Source organism: Tyto alba, unplaced genomic scaffold (genome assembly GCF_018691265.1).
Source record: "Tyto alba isolate M040663 unplaced genomic scaffold, T.alba_DEE_v4.0 Super-Scaffold_28, whole genome shotgun sequence".
Taxonomy (NCBI): Eukaryota; Metazoa; Chordata; class Aves; order Strigiformes; family Tytonidae; genus Tyto; species Tyto alba.
In genome coordinates, this window is record NW_024881302.1 from 15,329,187 (window position 1) to 15,350,457 (window position 21,271).

Consider the following 21,271-nt stretch of genomic DNA (forward strand, 5'->3'; position numbering starts at 1 on the left):
AAGAGAGTCACTAAAGAGGAAATTTGTTCACCTTATTTCTGGGGACAGAAGCCTAATCTGGCCTACGCAACTGAGGGAATGTATGTGTAGCTGCTGGCTCCTAACAGCAGTGATGTGGAGACAACACGTCACACTGGTGGACAGGCCCAGAATACTGCATTCGGGGGGTGGGGAGCAAACAACAAACACCTTCCCCAACCCCATACTTTTCTGAAAGCTTCAATAACACAGATAGTAAACCTCAAATCAACTAGAGTTTCAGAACATTAACAGGGATTTTAATATGCTGAACACAGTGTTATTTGCTGGTACTGCAAGACAACAGATAATTTGGCAGAAATGGTTTTGTTATGCAAAGAAACAAAAAACTACCATGAGGGATCCCGAGACTGTTTTTAACTGCAGCAAGAAAGCAACATCCAGTCTCAGGTGGGCATTTACTTTCATAGAGAAAGCAGTGACTTGAGAATAGGAGAATTGGGGTATTTGTTTTTAAGAAATTAAATATTCTGTACATAAACAAAGGGAGGCTAGAGATTTTCCTCTCAATTTTTAAAAGCAAAAATAACACTATCTCCAATAAATGTTTTAGGATTCCTAATTTTAGTCAAAAAAAAAATAAAATAGAAATAGTAGAAAGTTTTACGAAGTTGTATGAATTTAAGTCTGTATATAAACTGAAGAAATTCACCAAGTCTTTTGATATGCTAACAACCAGATTTCCTCTGCCAGATGGGGGCATCCAGAGAGACTTAGTCCCTACTGTTACTGTTTATACAGCAAATTATTGTTCTCTTTTCCCAGGGAATATGAAAGTGGGAGTTCAAGGTAAAGTCTAATCTAGATGAAACTTCTCACAAAATTAACAACTCTGATTTGTTAATGTTCAAACCCAACATGGAATCAGAACAAATACTCTCATAATTCAACTCAGAGTTTCACAGCAGTACTTGCAGTGTGCTTTTTGACTAATAGAAAAAAAAGATGAGAAGATTTGCCTGGGTTTTGTTTTTTTTTTTTTTTTATGTTTTGGTTTTGTTAGTTTGTTGTTTTTTGTTTGTTTGTTTGTTTGTTTGTTTGTTTTAATATTCAATCCAGTGAGCAAATGTAATGAATTTACTTGACTTTTCTCTGAAGAAAGGTAAAACTATGTTGGCCTGCAGACAGAGAAGACAAAATGGGGCAGGATGCTAAAAATCACTAATCACCATTAAAATAAACATACTGTATTTTAGGATTGACATTTACAAGAAACAAAATGATAAATCTGCATGTCTCGTACTTAAATATCTGAGTAAGATTCCTAACGAAACAAAGTTTTAGTTCTCTTTCATTAAATTACAAGAAACATAGCATTACAGAAGAAAACCAGTCAAACTCAGAGCTGCGGACAGGATAAACTCTTCCCCAGTATAATGGATGCCAGAACTATTCCGCCCGCCACAGTCACCTAACGCTGAAGGTCTCCCTACACTTCAGGGTATATCTTTTTGTCCAAACTTATCCACAGTGGGAGTAGTAACAGAACATCTAAAGAACTTCAGTCTGAGGTGGTGCAGCATGAATCTGATCCAAATCAAAATAATAAAAATTTGTTAATACAAAATGTTCTTCAGAAGTTTGTTTGACTTGGAAATAGTCTAGTTTCTATTACACCATGCTATCTGGTATCACTAGTGTTAATTTTATGGATGCATCTATGTGTACATTGTTTTGTAAATGTATTTTTATTAGTAGTTTCATCAGTTAATCCAAAAAACAATGAACCTTAGGACTGCAGGACACAGGACTTTTTGAACAGATTAGGCTTCACAAGCTAAATAGTATCAGAGATACTTGTACCTTACCTTTATATAGGTCATCTTTTAGTTTGGACAGAGTACTTCATTTCAAAATGATGTCAACATTTTTGGCCAACACTTTTATGGCAATATTCACTCTATATTAATTCTGTGAAATAGAACAAATAAGATAGACTACTTTTGTTTTACTTTAGCAAGGGAAAAAGAGCTGAGTAATAACTGTTATAACGATTATTAATGTGAATATAGGAGAGTACCATGAAGACAGAGGAATCAGATTTCCATCCAATTTGCTATATGCTAAAACTGCTACCACTTTTTGAATTAAGTACAGAAACACTGATTTGTACCACCACTTGGCCAAAGTTGTTTTCATAGTTTAATAAAAACTAAATGGCAACATTCAATACTTTAGATGGCAGTAGCAGCCACTTTGGAAAGCTACTCTCCTTATACCAAACAATTTTCTTCTAAATAAATGTTTTATATAAATGGTCAATTTATAAGAGCTGGCTAGTTACACATTAACTCTTCCACTATTCCCAAGACAACAAGCTGTAATAATCACAGGGAACTTCCAAATTCATGTTTGATCTTGGGATATTACCTTGAAAAAGCTAATGCCAACAGGACATAGTAGTATTTAATGTTGTCTTCTATACTCTTGTTATCCATGGCACATTATTCATCACAGTAGGTATTTAAAAAACACACGACATTGAGACTTTGAAGGGAATCCTTTCTACTCACTCCAATACTTACTAAAGGTTTTTCTCCTGAATGCTTGGAGTAATTTTATAGAAAATTCAGACAGATTCTACACTTTAATGACTTTTTCTTCCCCTTCTGTCACTCCACATTTTTACATTATAGAACACTGTAGGCATCACTTTTCCTTTCTTTCTTTCCAAAGATTCATCCCAAACTGTGGCTGTGCTTCTGCAAAAGTATTCAAAACCCTTTCTAACTCTTACAGACGGTCCAGCACTCTCATCCTTAAAGTCAAAACCAGTGGTGAAACATCACAGTTTGGGCAGCATCTTTGCAGAGTTTTAGATTTTTAGGTCTGAAGTCACCAACAGTGGCTAAGAGACTGAATCAAGAGGGAAAAAAAAAAAAAAAAAAAGCTAATCTAATGTAAAACACATGCATGTACACATAGTTATGCTCAGTTTTTCTGAGCATTCTTAAACTAACCTTTACAAACCTTTAAATATTTTTCAAAGCTAAAATCCAAAAGAAGAGAGTATTGAAATCTCCAGGCAATTTTGTTTTCAAATGAAAACTTCTTGTTCTCCTTTTTCTGTTTTTTTGTATCTTTTTCTTTTTTTTCCCACCTTGTCAAAATGAGCAAGCTCACTTGTTATATCTGTTCTTCAGCATTTGCAATGGGCAGGGATAACAGACATCTGTGGCAAACATCTAAAGCTCAGGTCTGATCAACTGATTCAGATATATGGAAATCACTTGACACACTTTTTCCACATGTGTGTTTAAGATAACTTTAAGACAAGCATTAAAAACTTTTAATATACATATAACTGGAACAAGTCTGTGAGCCTTCTGATGCTTACATATCACTGCTCACAGGGTTGATTGAATCATATTTTACTCATTTGAGAGGCTACCCTGTGATCCTTCCAAGAAGGCAAAAAGTGTTGGAGTCCAATGAGAAAGGTGATTGACAGCTCTTCTTTTTTTTGAATATTCACCTTATTCCCATGTGCCTGGCTTCATTCATAGTTTGGGAAGTGGGAGAAAATTTCTCATCTTGATAGATATTCCTGCCAAAATTAGACTTCCCTGGTATCACTTCTTATCTTCCCTTATATAACATAGGGGTTTTGCTATATATCTCCTTTGAACATATATCAAAAGGTTCAATCATTAGCAGAAATATCTTAATCATATACTTCAGTTTCCAGACATCTTCTGCAACCCAAGGCTAATCAACAAGATGCTCTGAGAGACAGGTTTGCTTTTGGAGGCTTTTGCAGCAAAAGGGTGAGCAACAATCTTTCCAGCAATAAGGAGCATGTACCAGGAAATGGAGGTGGAGTAGAGTTAAATACCCGGAAGCCTCAGTAGATCATATATGCACCCCCCTAAATTTAAGTCCAGTTTCATACAGTCATGCTTTTCCTGTGTCCTCCATGACATTGATATTTTTCAGACACAAACAATGGGATGTTTATATGCTGTTTCCCTGTGCCAGCATAGTTAAAATTTGAAAATTAGCTTTTCAATTAATCTTGGAATAAGATTAATAATACCTTAACCTCAGCAACTCAGTGAGGAAAAACTGAATAAAATCTCAATAAGCAAGAGAGGACAACCGAAAACTCTTTGCTGTTCAGAAAGACTTCTAAATATTTAGACATCAGTATGATGTCTTTTTTTTTTTTTTCCTTCTAGGAATATAACATCTACACTACCATTTTATTCAAGTCAAAATACAAAGCAATCTTGCATCTTTAGAGACACTTGCATGTGTGTCATCATAAGTGGCAGTCATCATGAAGTGTTAGTCCCAGGTAAAGACAAAGACTGCTATGACAAAGTATGACTTTTTAAATAAATAGAGTATGATCTGGGTGATGGTAATACAAAACTTCTCTCATGTATTTGTGTCTATTTCTTGCTGTAATAATTAGGAAAATATAAATAAGTAATTTTCTCATATTAGATAGACTTTTACCAGAAAAAATCTACTTGTTTACATGGACAAATGAAGCAGTAAGATATTCTCTCCACTTTCAACTAGGGATAAGCAGCAAAAATGGAAACTGTATGGAGGCAAAACTGTTTCATAAGAAAGAGAAATTGAACAGAAATTTGAAAATAACCAATATTTGAAAACAGAAAAGGAAGCCTAATGAATAACATTGCACAATTGAATTTGATTCTTTCAAAACCGACAAAAAAGATAGATTGATTCCCATTTATAGTTTGGATTCCCTGTAACCACGCCAAAAGATGTCAAAATGTATTACAATTGATGTTTGCCTCTTATTGTAGAGGTTGCATTCTAAGACTCAGCTTTATGTATTGGTTGACAATACAGCAGAATTGTAAAGATGTATCTCTGCATGTATGTATACAATTGACAAACTGATGTTAAAGTAATTGGTGTCTAGTATGTGTAGGAAGTATGATCTGGATATCAGAGCTACCAGGAACAGCACAGCCCCTGCATGAAGATAAGCAACAGGTAGAAAAGCAGAACACCAAGGTCCATTCATATTTCAGCCTCTTCGTAGAATCAATAGCACAGGCATCAGTTTGTGTGTAATTTAATTATATTGATCAGCAAACTTTCCACCTGGACACAATCTAAAACTAAACAGTCCAGTGAGACCCAAATGGCCAATATGTGCCAAAATTAATCAAGTTTAATTCTTCAGGTAGTAAAAGGTATGAGTGATGAATGAACCCCAAACCAGCCTGTGAGTCTCCACAGCCAGTCAGAAAGAAACGTTAGCTGCATCACTCTTTCCTTATCATTATCCCATCCTTCCTTTGTAGCCAATTTCCATCTGTTGCATATTCCAAATTAAATTTAATTTAACTAAAATTAAATACTCAAGAAATCAACTTCTCTGTAATATTTTATCAAGGAACTGTAATCTTGCCAACATTATAACACAAAGCATTTTGTGGTCTTGATTTATGTACACTTTTTAGAGAACATTAGAAAGGCAGATTTTTATAATCTGAAAAAAATACTTTAAATCATTTTAGATCTAAACACAGAAGTATTATAAAAACCAAGATGCATCCAGGGAGTTTAATAAGCCACATACAGCTTCTTGGCACAAACATGAACCTAATTTTTATCTTAAGGGTTTATGACAACTTAAAGCTATATAAAAAAGTAGCTTTTATCCTATTAGTACTTATTTAAAAGAAGAAAGACCTCCTCCCTCAAACCAAAATAATGGAGTACCTCAATATTACTTCAAGCAATCTTTCTTTAACCTTCGTTTCTCAACAGCTGAATACAAGACATAATGCAAAGGATCAGTTTGATGCCTAAGCACACTTCAGTGTAGCATCTAAAATCTAATAGTGTGAGACACTACATAAACTGTCCAGAAGCTATGAGAAGAGCAAACTTAAATGTAGGACTAGACTATATAAATACTGATTTAAATAAGGACATATGAAGTATTTCAATAGCTCCCTAAATCACCATTGCTTATATCCAGGTCTGTAGTTAAAGATAAACCCAATTAGTTTAAAAAAACAAACAAACAAACAAAAACAAACAAACAAACAAAAACAAACAAACAAACAAACAAACAAAAAACCCAATGTGGCAGTGTATCTGTAGTCAGTTACCAAGGTAAATTAATCAAAAGGATTAAGTCCAAGTTCATTTCCTGGACATTCTCTTTTATCATAATTTCACTGCATAATAACGTAGAAACCATGTGTAAAATGTTGTTTAGGACTAGTTCACAATTTCTTATGTCAGAAAATACCATTAGAAACCCCTGTTTGATCTCTCATATTTCAAGGACAAGAAGATAAGCTTACTTATTTTATTATTAATTTACTTTACTGTCAGATCTTCTCCAGCCTGTTTCTGCCTCCAAATTCTGCAAAGACTGGACTGCAACAGGAAGATTTATGTCAAGTTCTGTCACTGACTACAATGTTTGTTTGATCACCTTCCCTACTGATACAAAGCTGCAGATAACTCAAGGTATCCTGACAAATAGAAGAGGGCTGTACCTAACACATTTTACAGTAAGAAACAAACTGCACAGCATAATCAGTAGAGTTTGTTTCACAGCTTTGTTTAGTATGGCAAAAGATAAACAAAATTTCAAATTTACCTCTAAAATAATGAACTTACTAAAAACTTGGCCTTGTCACCCCAGCTTTCGTTGTGATATACAAAAAAAAAAAATTTTATTCTCAAAGTTACTGGCTTGCTCTCTCCATGATGCATGCATTGTTAATTTATTAGTGTGAAGACCATTAAAATTAAAAAAAAAAAAAAAGAAGAAAAAAAAGAGTGAAAAATTTATAAAAAAGTGTTTGGAAGAAAGTCACCATTTTAGTGGAAACAACAGATGTTATTGAGAAAGTACTACTGGAGTAATCTAAACATTAAATGAACTTAGAGACTATCAAGGAGAAATTTTGCTATTGGAAAATTAACTTAGCAAGTGCAATGGGAAAAAATTGAAATGTGAGGAAATAGTCAGAAATACTAAAGGATCACATGAAGATGAATAGAATTTATCTGTTCAAATTCCGAATACGCATATTTATCCTTCCTCTGAAATTTCATAGTATATTGTTAATTCTTGTTTCAAGAACATCCATGTAAAACTTTCATATAGAAATGAATCAGATTATTTGATTTGACCCTCTTCAGCAGGTAGACAATGCAAGAGAACGTTTCCAGCTCTATGCTTTAATACTGAGAAGCAAACCTCTCACCCCATAAATGAGTACTAATTCTTAAGGGTCTTTTCACTCTGATACTGTGTTTTAGCCCTGAGAATTATTTATTTATTTATTTATTTATTTATTTATTTATTAAAATTAAGATATTCTTACACTATTGCAAAACTAAAGTTTTGGATTATATCTGAACTCCTGTCTTCCTTTGTGAGTACTGCTTATAAAAAACAGAGGAGAGACTAAAGTTTTGGGTTGTTTTTTTTTTTTAATAGGTGGTAAATGCAGAAATTCCCAGTTAGTGCTGTAAATATTTCAGGGGAAAAATGCAGTTCAGATAATTATTTATAGCAAAGTTTAGCTATAGGCTACAAGCCATTTTCAGAAGCTGTCCTTATCTATATATCACACTTAGATGCTAGAATTCTTACAGCTGGATATTTATGAAGGCAATTTAGAGAGTGCCTTGAATAATAACACTAAGTGAAGATTTTGCGCTGATAGAAGTACACCCTTTAACTAACTGCATTTGTCACAAGAATAACACAGTGATTTAACATAATCAGCTTTAAATTACAATGTTCCCACAGTATATGTAGATAAACCAGGACCATTAATTCATATTTTCCAAAGTACCAGACACCTGCATTTGGTTTAAAAAAAAAAAAAGTCTAAAGAGATATTAAGATTGTTTTTCCTCAATTTAGCAATATAAAACTATGGAGTTAAAAATATTTTGGCACAGATCTGAAACGGATCTTTAATACAAACAGTGAAATCCTCTTTGTAGTAATGATCTATTTGATGGATATTGTATCTATTCATATCAATTACATCATTAATAAGGTTTTCTGTAAGCCTGCTCTGTTAATTTAAAAATACCAGGTAATATATTGGTGACTTTCTACCTTTAGCTGTTTATCATTTAGAAAACAAGATATATTATTAGGGAAATTTTGTATTATAAATAGAGGCAAACACTTATTTTAGATGTTTAAGCATCAGTCAACATAGGCCCAGTGTATCCAAGAACTAATTAAAAAAAAAAAAAGAAAGCAATATCTGTTTTTTGCATTGTACTACTAATAGACCGAGAGCTATAGTTTGTACGTTGGGCAGACAGACCTTACTGAGATGCCTGTGGAAATATCTTGGTTCCCAGAAATCACTGGGGACATTTTCTGCCTGTCCAAGCAAGAATAATTAGATAGTGTGCTAAGGAAGCAGAGCTGTGAGAGCCTGTAAAGATGGTGAAGGTGGCGTGTGTTCTCCTATGTGCCCGATAAGCTGACAAAGGGTGGAATTGGAGTTCAATCATCCTTCTTCAGAAGGCCAACCCTGAGGCTAGTAAAGAATCTCCACATCTTTTGTACCCCTTAGTATTTTGGAAAACACATAACTGAACTTAAGCCACTTTGATTTATCCTGAGTCCTTACTTTTACATTAATTTGTAAACATGCAATTAGCATTAGCATTTAGCAGCACTTGTTTTGATGTCAAGTTGAAGAATTAAAAATAACCCCCCCAGACTATTAAAATAAGGAAATAATTAACTTGATTGCCACCATTCAGGTTTAAAATCATTTAATAAGATTATCCAAATGGCAAAGAGATTCCAGAAAACTTGCTGGACAGGCAGCAGCATGTTGCAGTGACAATTCAATATACCAACTAACCCTTCTGAAATCTGAATGCAATATTCAAGGTTGCCAAGCGCAACTGAGTGAGAATTAATTCAGCTAAAAATCCTAGAAGTGATCCTAAAAGCACACAGAGACCACGGGCTGAAGCAGCGGCCCCTGCACAGGTAACCATCTCCAGTCAGGAAAATCCTGACGCTCTTCCAGGCAGGAGTGCAGGCAGTGGAGGGGCTTGGCTAGGAAAACAGTCTTGGGAAGACAGAGCAAAAATGTTGTACGCTCACAGATCTTGTAATTCCCCCCCTCAAATTAACAACAATAATCCCACTAAGGGGTCACTTTATGCACGTCAACAACTGGCACATGCTTTCACATGGCTTGGAAGGGGAGAGAGCTTTGTACCACCCAGGGAAAAGGCAGAACAAAACACGTCACGTGCCTGGCACAGATGGACAACTGCTTTTCCAAGAACCACATCTTTTGTTCATATAGTATTTCGTTCAAAATCGAAGTATTCACTAACTGGTGCTGTGATACATAGGATCTTTCCCAGCTACAGACTGAACAACATGTTTTTGCAAATGCAGGCTACTGTGCAGCCTGATGTGGTCAGGGCTTCTTTGAGAGCTAGAGCTACTGAAACTGTCTCTATGTCCCCTGACTCAACTATCCTCAATCATCCCGGGGACCGCTGGCTCTTTTATGTATTCTAATTATGACCTTAAATGGCCTTATTATTGCCAACTGGTCACCTAGAATTAAAATAATAAACAGGTGTGACTTGTGAGATGATCAATAGCAGCTGCACAAACCCACATATTTTAAAGCATTTTTACTTCATTTGGGTTATTTTACGGTTTGCCTTCTTGGAGAAAAAGGTGTATAATTCAGAGGATATGAGAAAGATAGAAATACCCAGATACACAACAAGCATTCACCTTTTTTCTCTTATTTTGAAGTAGCTACTCTTACAATTTTGTAGTCAGAAATTTAATAATGCCCATTAACTTTGCTTTTATACTATCTGAACACATCCTAGATGCTTTATTCTAGAATTTTATTTTTTATGTATTAAAGAATGATATGCTTAGTTATTGAGAGTACAAGATCTTTGTGCTTAAACATTTAATATTTTCAAACATTAAATCTATCTTTTATTTGGACTGCGAAATGCACTAAATTTGTGGAACATATGAAATATTAAAATGCTTAACTACTCTATCAGATATGTAGCTTTCTAATATCCCCAAACCATCAAAACATAAAAAAGATAGTTTTTTTCAATTATGAGAAACTGTCAGTAAATTAAGGGCCGTGGTTTTTCACCTTAACTGAACTAGCATTGTTTGCTAAAAGAGAGAGTAGTCAGTAGCTGGCCCCAAAGTGACAGGAAACTCACACCATCCATATTTAATAAGACGCTATAGCAGAAATATAGCATGCATTCTGTACTTCTATAGGAAAGCAATATTCATTATTCTACAGATTATTCCATAATAAATATTTCAGAAACTTGAAGTGGAAAAAAATTAGAATAGCATACCCTGTGCTCTTGATAGTTTAAAAGCACTTTTGTTTTCTGACCTATGATGAATCCTTATGTTGTTTTCATTTCTGATGCATTTTAATGCCATTATGGGTTTGAAATTCATCTTTTGGTCAGTTTGAGGGGATGAAGATACTTGATGCTTTGTTAGTGTACACAAACAAGTTAAAAGTCATATTCCATTAGTGTGTACAGAGAGCTGACACTTTTTTTATTGTTATTGTTACAGATACTTTGGATATCGCCGCATAAATATGACAATTTACTGAATGTTAGCAAGAACAAATTGCCAAGCATGCTCACAAATTCCCCCTTCTGAAAGTCATGGAAACAGACTGCTGGACTGTCATTGTTCTCACTTGCATATGGTAATGTCAAAAGCAAAGCGCCATTTGAGAAACAAAAAAAAATATATCCTTTTAGTAGTGTGTATTTTCAGCTGATTTGTGTAGCTGTGCTCATATTCTTAAATTAATCATAACAGATACTGGGCTGAGTCAATGCAGCTTCTCTTCAGTTCAGATGTAACTGTAAGTTAAGATACAGACAAACTGTGTTCTGTGAGTGTGGGGGCAGGGATTCGCCCGGCCTCTGTGGGGTGTGTGGCCCAGGTACCACCCACAGATAGGATGGGAATGTGTCATCATGGGGGTAGGGCAGCCAAAAGCCTCTGAGAGGGTCTTTGCCCAGAAACCCGTATCACTGAAAAGGAACTCAACAGCTATGAAGTTTGGTTAAAGGCATACACAAAAATAACCAAGGGGTTAAACAGGAGACTTCTGAGAAACAAGGGAGTCAACTTGCAAAGAGGTATGCAAGCAGCAGAAGGGCTGCACGCCAGCTTCTGGGCAGGCTGGGGTGCATGGCTGAGCCGGGGTGGCACTTTTGCCCAGCCCCGGGGGCACTGGAGGGAGGGAGCATGTGGGTACAGAGAAAGCCAGAGCCCCCCCCTCACAGCCAAGGACCCCAGCACTCCCCAGGGATGCTTGTCACACCCTCAGCTGTGAGCGGCAAGGGGTGCCGGAGCGTGAAGGTGTGCAGGTGTAAGGGTGCGTGGAATTCTCTGACATTCGTTAAGAAAGGGCATTTTAAGATTGTAGGTGTTTATTAATGTTTTGTAAATGGCTAGTGTTGTGGTTTCTCTGTTGTACTACTGATACTGATCCTGAATGTATAGTTCACTGATTATCAGTTAGCTATGTTTTGTTAAATCAATAAACAGCTTTGATTCTATTTGATTTAAATCGTGAATTGAGCAAATTTTTGGCAAGTTGATGTGTTCACGAATGTACACACATACTAAGGAGGGGTATGAGAGCATCTTTAAAGCGTTGGTGGAATAGGCAGAGCAGAAGTCCCCTATGGTTACAGTTCTGTTAATTCTGTATTTTGTTTCAATAACTTCTCTCCTTCAGTGTTACTAATTTTAAAAACTAAAATAAGAACTGAAGACAGTACTTCAGGTGTGGCCTCACCAGTAGATGGGAAGGGTCACCTCCCCGGATCTACTGGCAACACTTGTCCTCATGCAGCCAATAAGAAGACGATCATAACTAAATGTCTAGTTAAAACTGCAGACAAAATTGCAGAGGTGGACAGAATGTATTACTGGCACAGAACAAAAGTACCAGGGTTAATATTTCCATTTTTTAAGTTACAGAAAGATTGCTGTTGAAGCAGTCGGAAATTTGATTTTCAATCCCTTCTAAAGGATGAAATAATGAATTATATAAATAAAGTTACACCTGAAACCAGAAATAGATCCTGAGCCTCCAAAAAGAATATTCAGTCTCTTAAGGAAGAAACACATTAAAGCCCAAAGGCCAGAACCAGTCTCTGGGGAAAACAAAACAAAACAAAACAAAAACAAACAAACAAACAAACAAAAAAACCCAGAACATTCATCTCCTTAGGATCAAAAAATGTCTTGAAGTAGCTTACATTCAGGCACGAAAAAGATTTTGCCCTCAGCCCCTGAGGCACATCAAACAGAAAGATGAGTTTTGTCCGCATGAAAAGTGTTTTGGAACATAAACCATTTCAGGACATTTAAGAACAAAACCAAACCAAGCCCTGCCACAGGGTTGTACTCCAAACCACTTGCACACGAGATGACAAAAGTGCTGGGGAATCACATCATTGTCTCCCTCAACAGGTGAATGAGTAGACAGGACTGCTAACCAGTAGCGGGAGAGAGGGCAGAAAATGAAGATACTGAATATGTGCTCTCATTTTAATGAGTTGTTAATTCATATCTCCTAGCCAGGGCCTTTTATTAGAACTTGTAAATCTCAGACAGACAAGGAGTCATGAGATTTTGAAATTGCCTTGTAAATTAGTTACTGGTAATGAAACCATTTAGGTTTTGAAGGGATGGGATTGTGAGGGCTTTCCACGTTGAAATAATTATTGAACATTACTGAACCAAATAATTAAACTGTGCTGTATAAAAACTCCCATAATAATATTCACACAATTTCCTTTTCTTCCTTTTTAAAATCCTACATTATTAGACTTGTTATTGATATGTGAAGGTAAAAATATGACTGTCAGAGCCGACATTACATTAATTGTTTCAGGTTATATAAAAGATAAAGTACATGATGTATATGATTCAAGAGCGATTCATCTTCACCACATAATCTACCAAGAATCCTACCTTTCAGAGATTTTAAAAATATACCCATCTAAAGGAATCTTTTAAAAAAAATTAAGATAGTCATACACTTTAAATTAAATTTTGAACAGGTAAAATTATAAAAATTTGAAGTCATGTTGGATGCTTCAGCACTGACATCTCAAATTAGACTTCAGGTTCCAAATAGTATTTTTCTTATCATTGCTGAGGAAGGGGGACTATAAACATACAGCTCAATATGGAACAAATATTCCTCAGCTATTCTTTTCTCATTTCAGTTTCTTTACTGTTGTTTGGAAAAAAGGAGGTAGGGAGGGGTGCTTTGGTTTAGGCTGAAACAAATTTCATTATTTCTGATGCTGTTTCTTCTTAATAAAAAAAAAAAAAAAAAAAAAAAGTAGTAGTATGATTTGCCTACAAAGGAATTCCCGTGCTTACCTCAAAAAAATATACAGTAAAGTCACAACTAGAATTAGCAGCATTTCCTTAATGTGAACCTTAATTCCAACTAAGTTGTTGATACCTACTTGTTGCTATGCTATGGGAGAACACTGTCTGGATCTGAACTATGCCCAGATTAGTTTTCCTTGGAAAATATATTTTTTGTCTGTACACAAATCCACTTCTTCACTGTAAAAGTATAAGGAAAGCAGCTATCCTAACACAAAAAGACCCCTCTCATCCTGTGAAATCCCTAACAAAAATGATCCTCTGCCCTAATATTTCAAGATAGCTTTTTGAGTATTTAATAATAGTGAATTCTTGACACAGAAGTATGGCAAGGATTTCCCCATCTGTTAGCATGAGATAAGTTCTGATTTGATGTGATAAGAGGCTTTCTCATGTTCATAAAACAGAGGTTAGTACTGCGTTCACAGCTTGAAACACAATTTCTAAATGTGAATTACTGGAATATTTTTTACCTGTTTTCACAGCCTCTGGGCTAGAAGTTGACATTTATATATGGAAATACTACAATAAACAAATATCAGGTAACTACAATAAATAAATTGTTTCTACAAGTTAGAGAAATCATTCTGAAGGAGATTAAGTAATAGGTAATTCTAGTTATGGAACATTGAACGTTTTTTTCATATCATCCATTTATTTTTCCAGAAATGTTTAATGAAGCTTTATGGTGAGTCTATGCTACACAGAGTGTTTTACTCAGCTGAGTATGACTATTTGAAGTCAATCTGATCTCCCACCTGCAAATGGTTAATGCCCTAGAGGATCTTGATGCAAGAATTCAAGGATTTGATCTAACAGCAGATATGAGTTTATTGACATTTTAACACTCCTTTTTCACCTTAATCTTTCCCCCACTAACTCTGATAAGAGAAATAATAAATTCAAAGAACATTCTTGTTAGATTTTTAATACAACCCTCATCATCTAAAAATGCTTGAGTGACGATTGCTCCTACCTGTATGTACAAATTTTAGATTAAGAGTTCAAAACTATATTATAAGATTACAAAGATTTATCAGCTAAGTACTACTGCAAATGGAACTTTTCTGTCTGGATAGGTTATTCTTCAGAGTAATACTAAAGGTACTTGATCTTGAATAACTTATTCAAATTTTTCAAGTAGTTTTACCATGAAGATGAAAACTTTATTTACTAACAGATATATTTTATGTTCTTATTTTATTATAAATTACCAGGTATGTAAATCTAATCTGTCAAAAATGATTTTTATTGACTGAAAATTCCAAGATGATTTTAAATTATATATACTGACTCTTATTATAGGGGTTGTGTTCAGTCTTTTCAAAAGCTGAATGAAATGTGCATTTCTCTGTGAAGATATGCAGATCTAGAGTTTTACATTAGAAAAAAATAAGTGTATGTGTTTATAATCTTGTAAAATAAACCCATCATGTAGAAACTGTACATCTGAAACACTCACAGTAGCACAACTGGTCTTTGCTTAAGGATTAGAAAATCCAAGAATAGAATAAATAGGTATAATGGCATATTTTAAATTGTTAATTTCAGGACAAGACTGAAAAGGCATAAGTCCAACAAAAACATAGAAAAAAGTTTGTTGAAGAGCCTTTGACACCATTGCTCTGTTGTCACAATAGAGAGAAATTAAGCTGTTCTCATGATAAAGGTGACTTTTAACCATATCACAGTCTACAAATCCAAGCTTAGCATTTACTTTATTTCTCTTCAAATAACAGCTTTGTCAATAGCATAAGCAGCCAGCATCCAATAACACAGAGAAGGGAACAGTCAGGTGTGATTTCATCACTGTTTGGATAAGTCCAGGAAGACTGCAGTCTCTTAAAAGAATCAATAGGCAGCTAATGAACACTTTAAGGCATGAAGGGCTGGAGCCAGGTAAAGAAACCTACTGAGGAAAATACTTCAGCAGTTAAGTAAAAGTCTGAAACACATGCCTAGGTCTTATTTATCTTATGGGTGTATGAATGCAGGCTTAAAGATGCATGATTTTCTGCATAAGCAAGGCTTAAACACAATTCTAGCTTCTGAACTACAAGGTGCTTACTTTTCTTAGCTTAAAAGGTGTTGAAAGTAGGGTGCCTTATTTGAAATCGGAAAATTCTGCCGGAGTTCTGGCCACCTCCAAATATTACAGAAAATTGATGGAAGCAAAAAAATTCCCTTACTAAATGTGAATTTAAAATGACAGTTTGTATCTCAAAATTATTTCACACCAGATCATATCACAGTTTGGTTCAACTCAAAGAACAATTCTGTAAAATCAGAATAATACCCCAACTATCCTGGGGTATCGTATTTATTTACTCTCAAAGATTTCTTTATCTAAAGTATTTGCAAGATGAAAAGTGTGGAGGTTTCTTTAAAATTTTGAGCTCAGTCTCAACCTGGGATTTGAAAGTCAAATTGGATTCTTCTCCTTTTTGCCCATCACTGATTGTCGTAAAGGTTTTTTTTTCCTTAACAGGATTTGATTCCTGGTATAACCTCACTTATTCAACTCAGGTCTCAGATAAACTACTACAGAGTTATTTCCTTTAATAGGCTTGCTCTGATGCAATTAACTAGACCACAGAAAGAATCTGTAAACCGGATAAAATAAAAATCCAGCGATATGAACAATTAAGCATTGAACAAAACTTTCAAGAAAAATGGTGGATTATCTGCTTTTGACATTTTCAAATAAAAGTCTGACGCCCTTCTGGAATATTTGTGTTATACAAGTTTAGATTATTGTAGCATATATGGCAATGACACAGCTAAAATGAATATTTTTTACTTTAAATTATACCTGTGTACTAAATTAACACAATTTCTTTTTGATAAACTTAGGATCTTAACCAGTTCCTACTTTAGAGATTTTTTTTTTTTTTTTTAGTTTCCCCATTTACAAGGCAGGCAGGCAGTCCTGTTTCTTGAAACACAGAAGGAAACAGTTTCTTTGATTGTTCTCTAAGTCATTTTCTGCCCTGCCAACACTTAAGCCAGGAAATTTTCTTACACTTCTTTTCCTCTGGGCTTTATTCTTATGTCTGTGTACTTATCCTTGCAGTGTTCCTTCATCTTTTTTATTTTTGCTATTTCTCTTCCACATACCTTAACAAATCTAAAACCTAATCCCACCCCAGATTTTAAGGCTGTGGTTTGGTAGGACTGTACCTACCATAAGGTCCCCTTGTATCCGATCAGCACCACATTGTCCACTAGATGAAAAGTACTGATTTTGTATGAGCCTGTTCTGCTTCAGATTTGTTTGAAGTAACTTTTCTTTGATGGGCTGTATATCAGATCAGGTATTTTATGTCCATACCACTATACATTTATGCTTTGACATGTATTCTCTGTTCAAAGTGAGCATAAAGCTGAAATAAGAGCATAAAGCTGGCATGAATCACTATCAAGGTTCCTTGTTAATTTGGTAAAAACATAGTTGTTTCACTGGGTCTGATTCAGATCAAAACCATATTTCCGAGTCATCCAGATGCATACAATACTGTTGGTCAGGGACATCATAAGAGGGTCATCAGACCACTGTCCTTCTTAAACAAAATTTTCTTTCATATGCATGAAGAAAGGCAAAAAAATAAAATCAAAACCTGTAAAAGCATACTGATGGAATAAGAAAGTAGAGTTCTCTATAAATACTATTCTGAAGAGAAATGCACTGTAAACCTAAGATACAGAAGTCAAGGGTATTGTCACGACTGCTTTCTATAAAATATCCCTAGCGTTCCCAATATCGGTCTGGATAATCAAGAGCTGACTGCAGTAAACTGGCACAATAGATACAACAGGCTATGAAAATCTGCTCATGCTGTAGTAAGTTAGAAGAAAGTTTTCCAACCTTACTAATTCTTAACCTGTTATAAACAAAAGATCACAGAGAAGCACGAGGTAACCTCAGTGACATGAGCTATTAATTTTTCACCTTAAACACCAACTGTATAGACACTATTTTCTCACATTTCACACTATCAGAAGTATGATTTCTTCTATATCTACTTGCTTTTTGCTTACATTTGTGCAGAAGACCATCTTCCACTCTGAACTAAGAAAAGAAAGTGGCCATGTCCCAGCTTTCAAGCACTGGCAAGCTATCATTCTTGTGAAAGAAGAGGAAACTGCAAAATATGCCAAAGAAACTCTAATGGCTTAAAATTTATTAGGCTTTACCAGGAAGTCTGTCATCAGTTGCTATTCATTTAACATAATGAACACTATTCTTATCTAACAGCTGTATTATGCAAAAAATAAATGATGCTGGAAAACAAAAGTGTACAAATTGCACTCCACGTTCCTTTACTTTTAAAGGTCTAGCAAAGTGTTTATATCATTTGATAAGGTTAGTGAGAGGCAAACATTTATCACAATTTATTTTGTTAGGCTCCAGAGAGCTATCAAGGAGAGTCTTTGCACTGAAGACCCTTCCTTCCGAGTTCTCTTCTGAAGACAGTATTTTCTCAGATCAAGATCGATGAGACGACTACTTGTATCAGGAACTTGAGTTCCATTACTGCCTGACGCAGAATGCAGCCAGCTAGGTAGCAGCTGAGCCATGCTCAGGGCACTGCTCTACCAAAAGTTTGTCAGCCTGAACAGCGACTTGCACACCACCAGTGAGTAACAAGAGCAGCAACAGTCATCAATTATGCTCAGTGACAGAGCTTCAACAGCTCAATAATAAACTTTTGAGACCGCTTATTCAACTATAAATGTTTCAGAAAAGCACTGTTTTTTAAAGAAATTGTGAGACAAAGCAGTTTTGAGTTTGGGAGCTAGCTAGAATGGAGGTGTAACGTAAGTCTACCTGATAACACTGTTTTCTGAGTGTATACAGAATAACTCTTCAATTTATAAGTGTCAGTCACCAACCACAGAACCTCCTCAGCATTTCTTTTTTTCAAAGACTCAATCTCAAAAATTCTCACTGTCTCTTCCCTTTCAGTTTTCAAGTTAAATTGGAAAAGACAAATGAGTGATTAAAAAGAGCAATGACAGGAAACATGGTTAAAAATGACAACTTTACAGCTTGTGATTATCTGATAAATTATGAAAGACAAGTATTAGCTATGAGACAACTGGATGCAGAAATTGGGTTGGGGTTTCTCTCTTTAAGACTTTACAAGCAGAGATTTAAACCATCTGAAGATTCATATAATGTTAAAACTTGTCAACCTCTAACACAATTTAATGACATTTACATTTCTTTGTAGCCAACAATCAAGCAGCATTTCTCAAAATATTAATTAAATAATATCAAAATATCTCTTCAGGTAAATAAATTTTACCTTTTTTTAGTTTCAAAACTACTTAAGTTTTGAAAGACAATGCAAGTTATTCAGATGATGTATTTTGGGAATCTGAAATTTAATATTCACAATCATACCCAACTGTCTTGCTGGTCTGTTCAGAGAAAGTGGTGATTCCTTTAAACAAAGCTAGAAGGCAAATACATGGAGAAGGCACTGTGAATTTCTCTGATAACAAACACATTGCAGATTTGAGCTGTTGACTGCTTTGGGTGAAAAAAGTGATCCGCTAACTTAAACAAGAGCTACATCAGAACTGGAAAATAATCTTAGATTTTCCAAGATCAGCATCTAATTCACATGATCTCATTTCATTTTCCCACCTGTTGATTTACTTTTGCAGCTTTTCCCTGCAGTGAGGCTTTGGGATTTTTTTTTTTGGTAAGGGATTAATAAAATCCCAAGAATGGAAACCTTATTTATATATATATATTTATGATCATATCAAATGCCAATTTATCTGTTCTCCATCAAATGCAGGTACTGTACACACACAGTCAGCTATCAACCTCTAATTTGAATCTCAATATTTACAAAGAAATCCATAATTATTGCTCAGATGTAGAATACACAGTTTTACTTATTTATGATTCTCTTTGGAAACATTTCATCAACAGTAAACAGTAATCTTTGCTGGTAGTAAACACCTACCTCATTGTTTGTGTACCATTACCCTTTATCTTGATGATTCGCAGAGACTTATTAGCTCTTAGGAAGTTATCAAACATCACTATGTTAACTGGAAAGGTACTACCAGGATGAGAAATAAATGACCTGACTGCTAAACCCTGCCCTGGCCTCCCCGATCCCCCAACACAAACAAACAAAAGAGCTCCCCTAAAACATATATGGCTAAAATGTAATAAAAGAGGACACTAGAGTCAGTTTTATAACAAACATGGGTAATTCTTTCCATAGTCACTAGAATAATGGAAGTGTAGAAAACTAGAAAACTCTTCCATTTTTATATTTATACACTTAAAAATCTAGATATTAGGACAGAGGGAAGAAAACAGTAGAAAGTAAATACATGAGAATATTCTTAAATTAAGACTGCAATAATGTATTAAATTATTTTTCTTGGAGCAATTAATATGACTCTTTAGACATACATACAATTTTCAAGTTATTAGAGGAAGGAGACTTCAATGTATTATTCCCAGAATATTATCAAATATTATCATTAATTTTACCAACACAAAAATCTCCTATCTTAGGCTTCAAGAACATGATGATGAAAACAAAACAAAACAAAACAAAACAAGTTAAACCCTCTGAACAAAAGAACTCATAATTGTTTCACAGGGAAATGTTTGTGTATCTCTAAAAAATATTTTGCAAACTACGTGGTCACATATTTAAAATGTACACGACACTGAGACATTATTGTATTTAATTCTACCAACACAGATCCATGTGTGCCTAGTACTCGGAATGCATACTTTCCATACACTGAAGGAGAAATGTAAAAAGAATTGAGACATTTGTAAGAAAAAAATTGTCAAAAGCATTTGATCAGCAACAAAACAAGGCATTACAACATCGAATTCATACCTTAAGATTAAGAATATCTTTCACCTCAGATTTTGACCAATGAAATGGAAGTCTAGCCAAGAACCTGTTCAGCCTATGAATCAATGGACAGCACAAGCAAGGCAGCTATGTTTGTCTATACACTTAGGCTTCAACCTTCCACTAATGTGGAAGTGGCCACCCCTAAATCATGCTCCTAATGCAATTTTTTGAAACACAAAAACTAAAGTACTTCTTGTTTCTCCAGTTCTTAAGCAATTCCTGCTTCTAGTGCCGTATCATTGTTCTTGTGTTCAGGTAGACTCTTAATTTCTCCAAACCAACAAATGCTCCTTTCTCAGTTTATGTTTTTTATCTAGCAAAAATAAAATCAAACCATTTTTGGCTTTTACTCTTTCCTTTGCCTTTCATGTTTGAATCTGAGTATGTGCTGAAGCTGAATTGCTTTTCTCGTTTGTCCAACTTCTATTGCCAAATTGTCTATACTAAAATATTTCACATGATAAACAGACAGGACAAAATTAAGACAACTTTAAGATCTTTTGACAGTATTAATTTGTTTTCAAGACAAATCTGAATTCATTCTAAGGAAATGTAGATTGATGATTTTTGTCTAGGATAAATTAAAAGAAAAAAACATAACATAAAGCAAATCTTGATGGTCAGTAGGGTCACTTGTGGGTAATGTGGTTCTTCACAATTCATGTTTGCAATACATTGGCAGAAGGTATGTTTAGCAAAGATTTAATTGGTGTTTACAATATATTCAATATCTAGTGCCTTTCCATTCTACAATTCTACAGGTCACTTCATTTGTGGAAAGACAAAACCTTCAGTGTGATTAACAAAAAATAAGGGAAAAAAAGAACAAAACAAATACCTAAAATTTAAGTTTGACAAACTGCAAATTTCAAGT

General features: G+C 34.8%; 1 protein-coding gene across 16 annotated transcripts in view; it reads right to left on the bottom strand.

Annotated features, from left to right (window-relative positions):
* RBFOX1 (RNA binding fox-1 homolog 1) overlaps nucleotides 1-21,271 on the bottom strand; it is a 1,320,820-nt gene that overhangs the window by 482,005 nt on the left and 817,544 nt on the right. The window contains exon 1 of one of the 16 annotated variants that reach the window (XM_042798382.1): nucleotides 1,848-1,877. The exons of the other annotated variants lie outside the window; for them this stretch is intronic. Within the exon in view, the coding sequence (XP_042654316.1) occupies nucleotides 1,848-1,862 (15 nt within the window). The 5' untranslated portion in view covers nucleotides 1,863-1,877. Of the gene's footprint in view, nucleotides 1-1,847; nucleotides 1,878-21,271 lie in introns of those variants that run through there. 16 annotated transcript variants of the gene reach the window in all.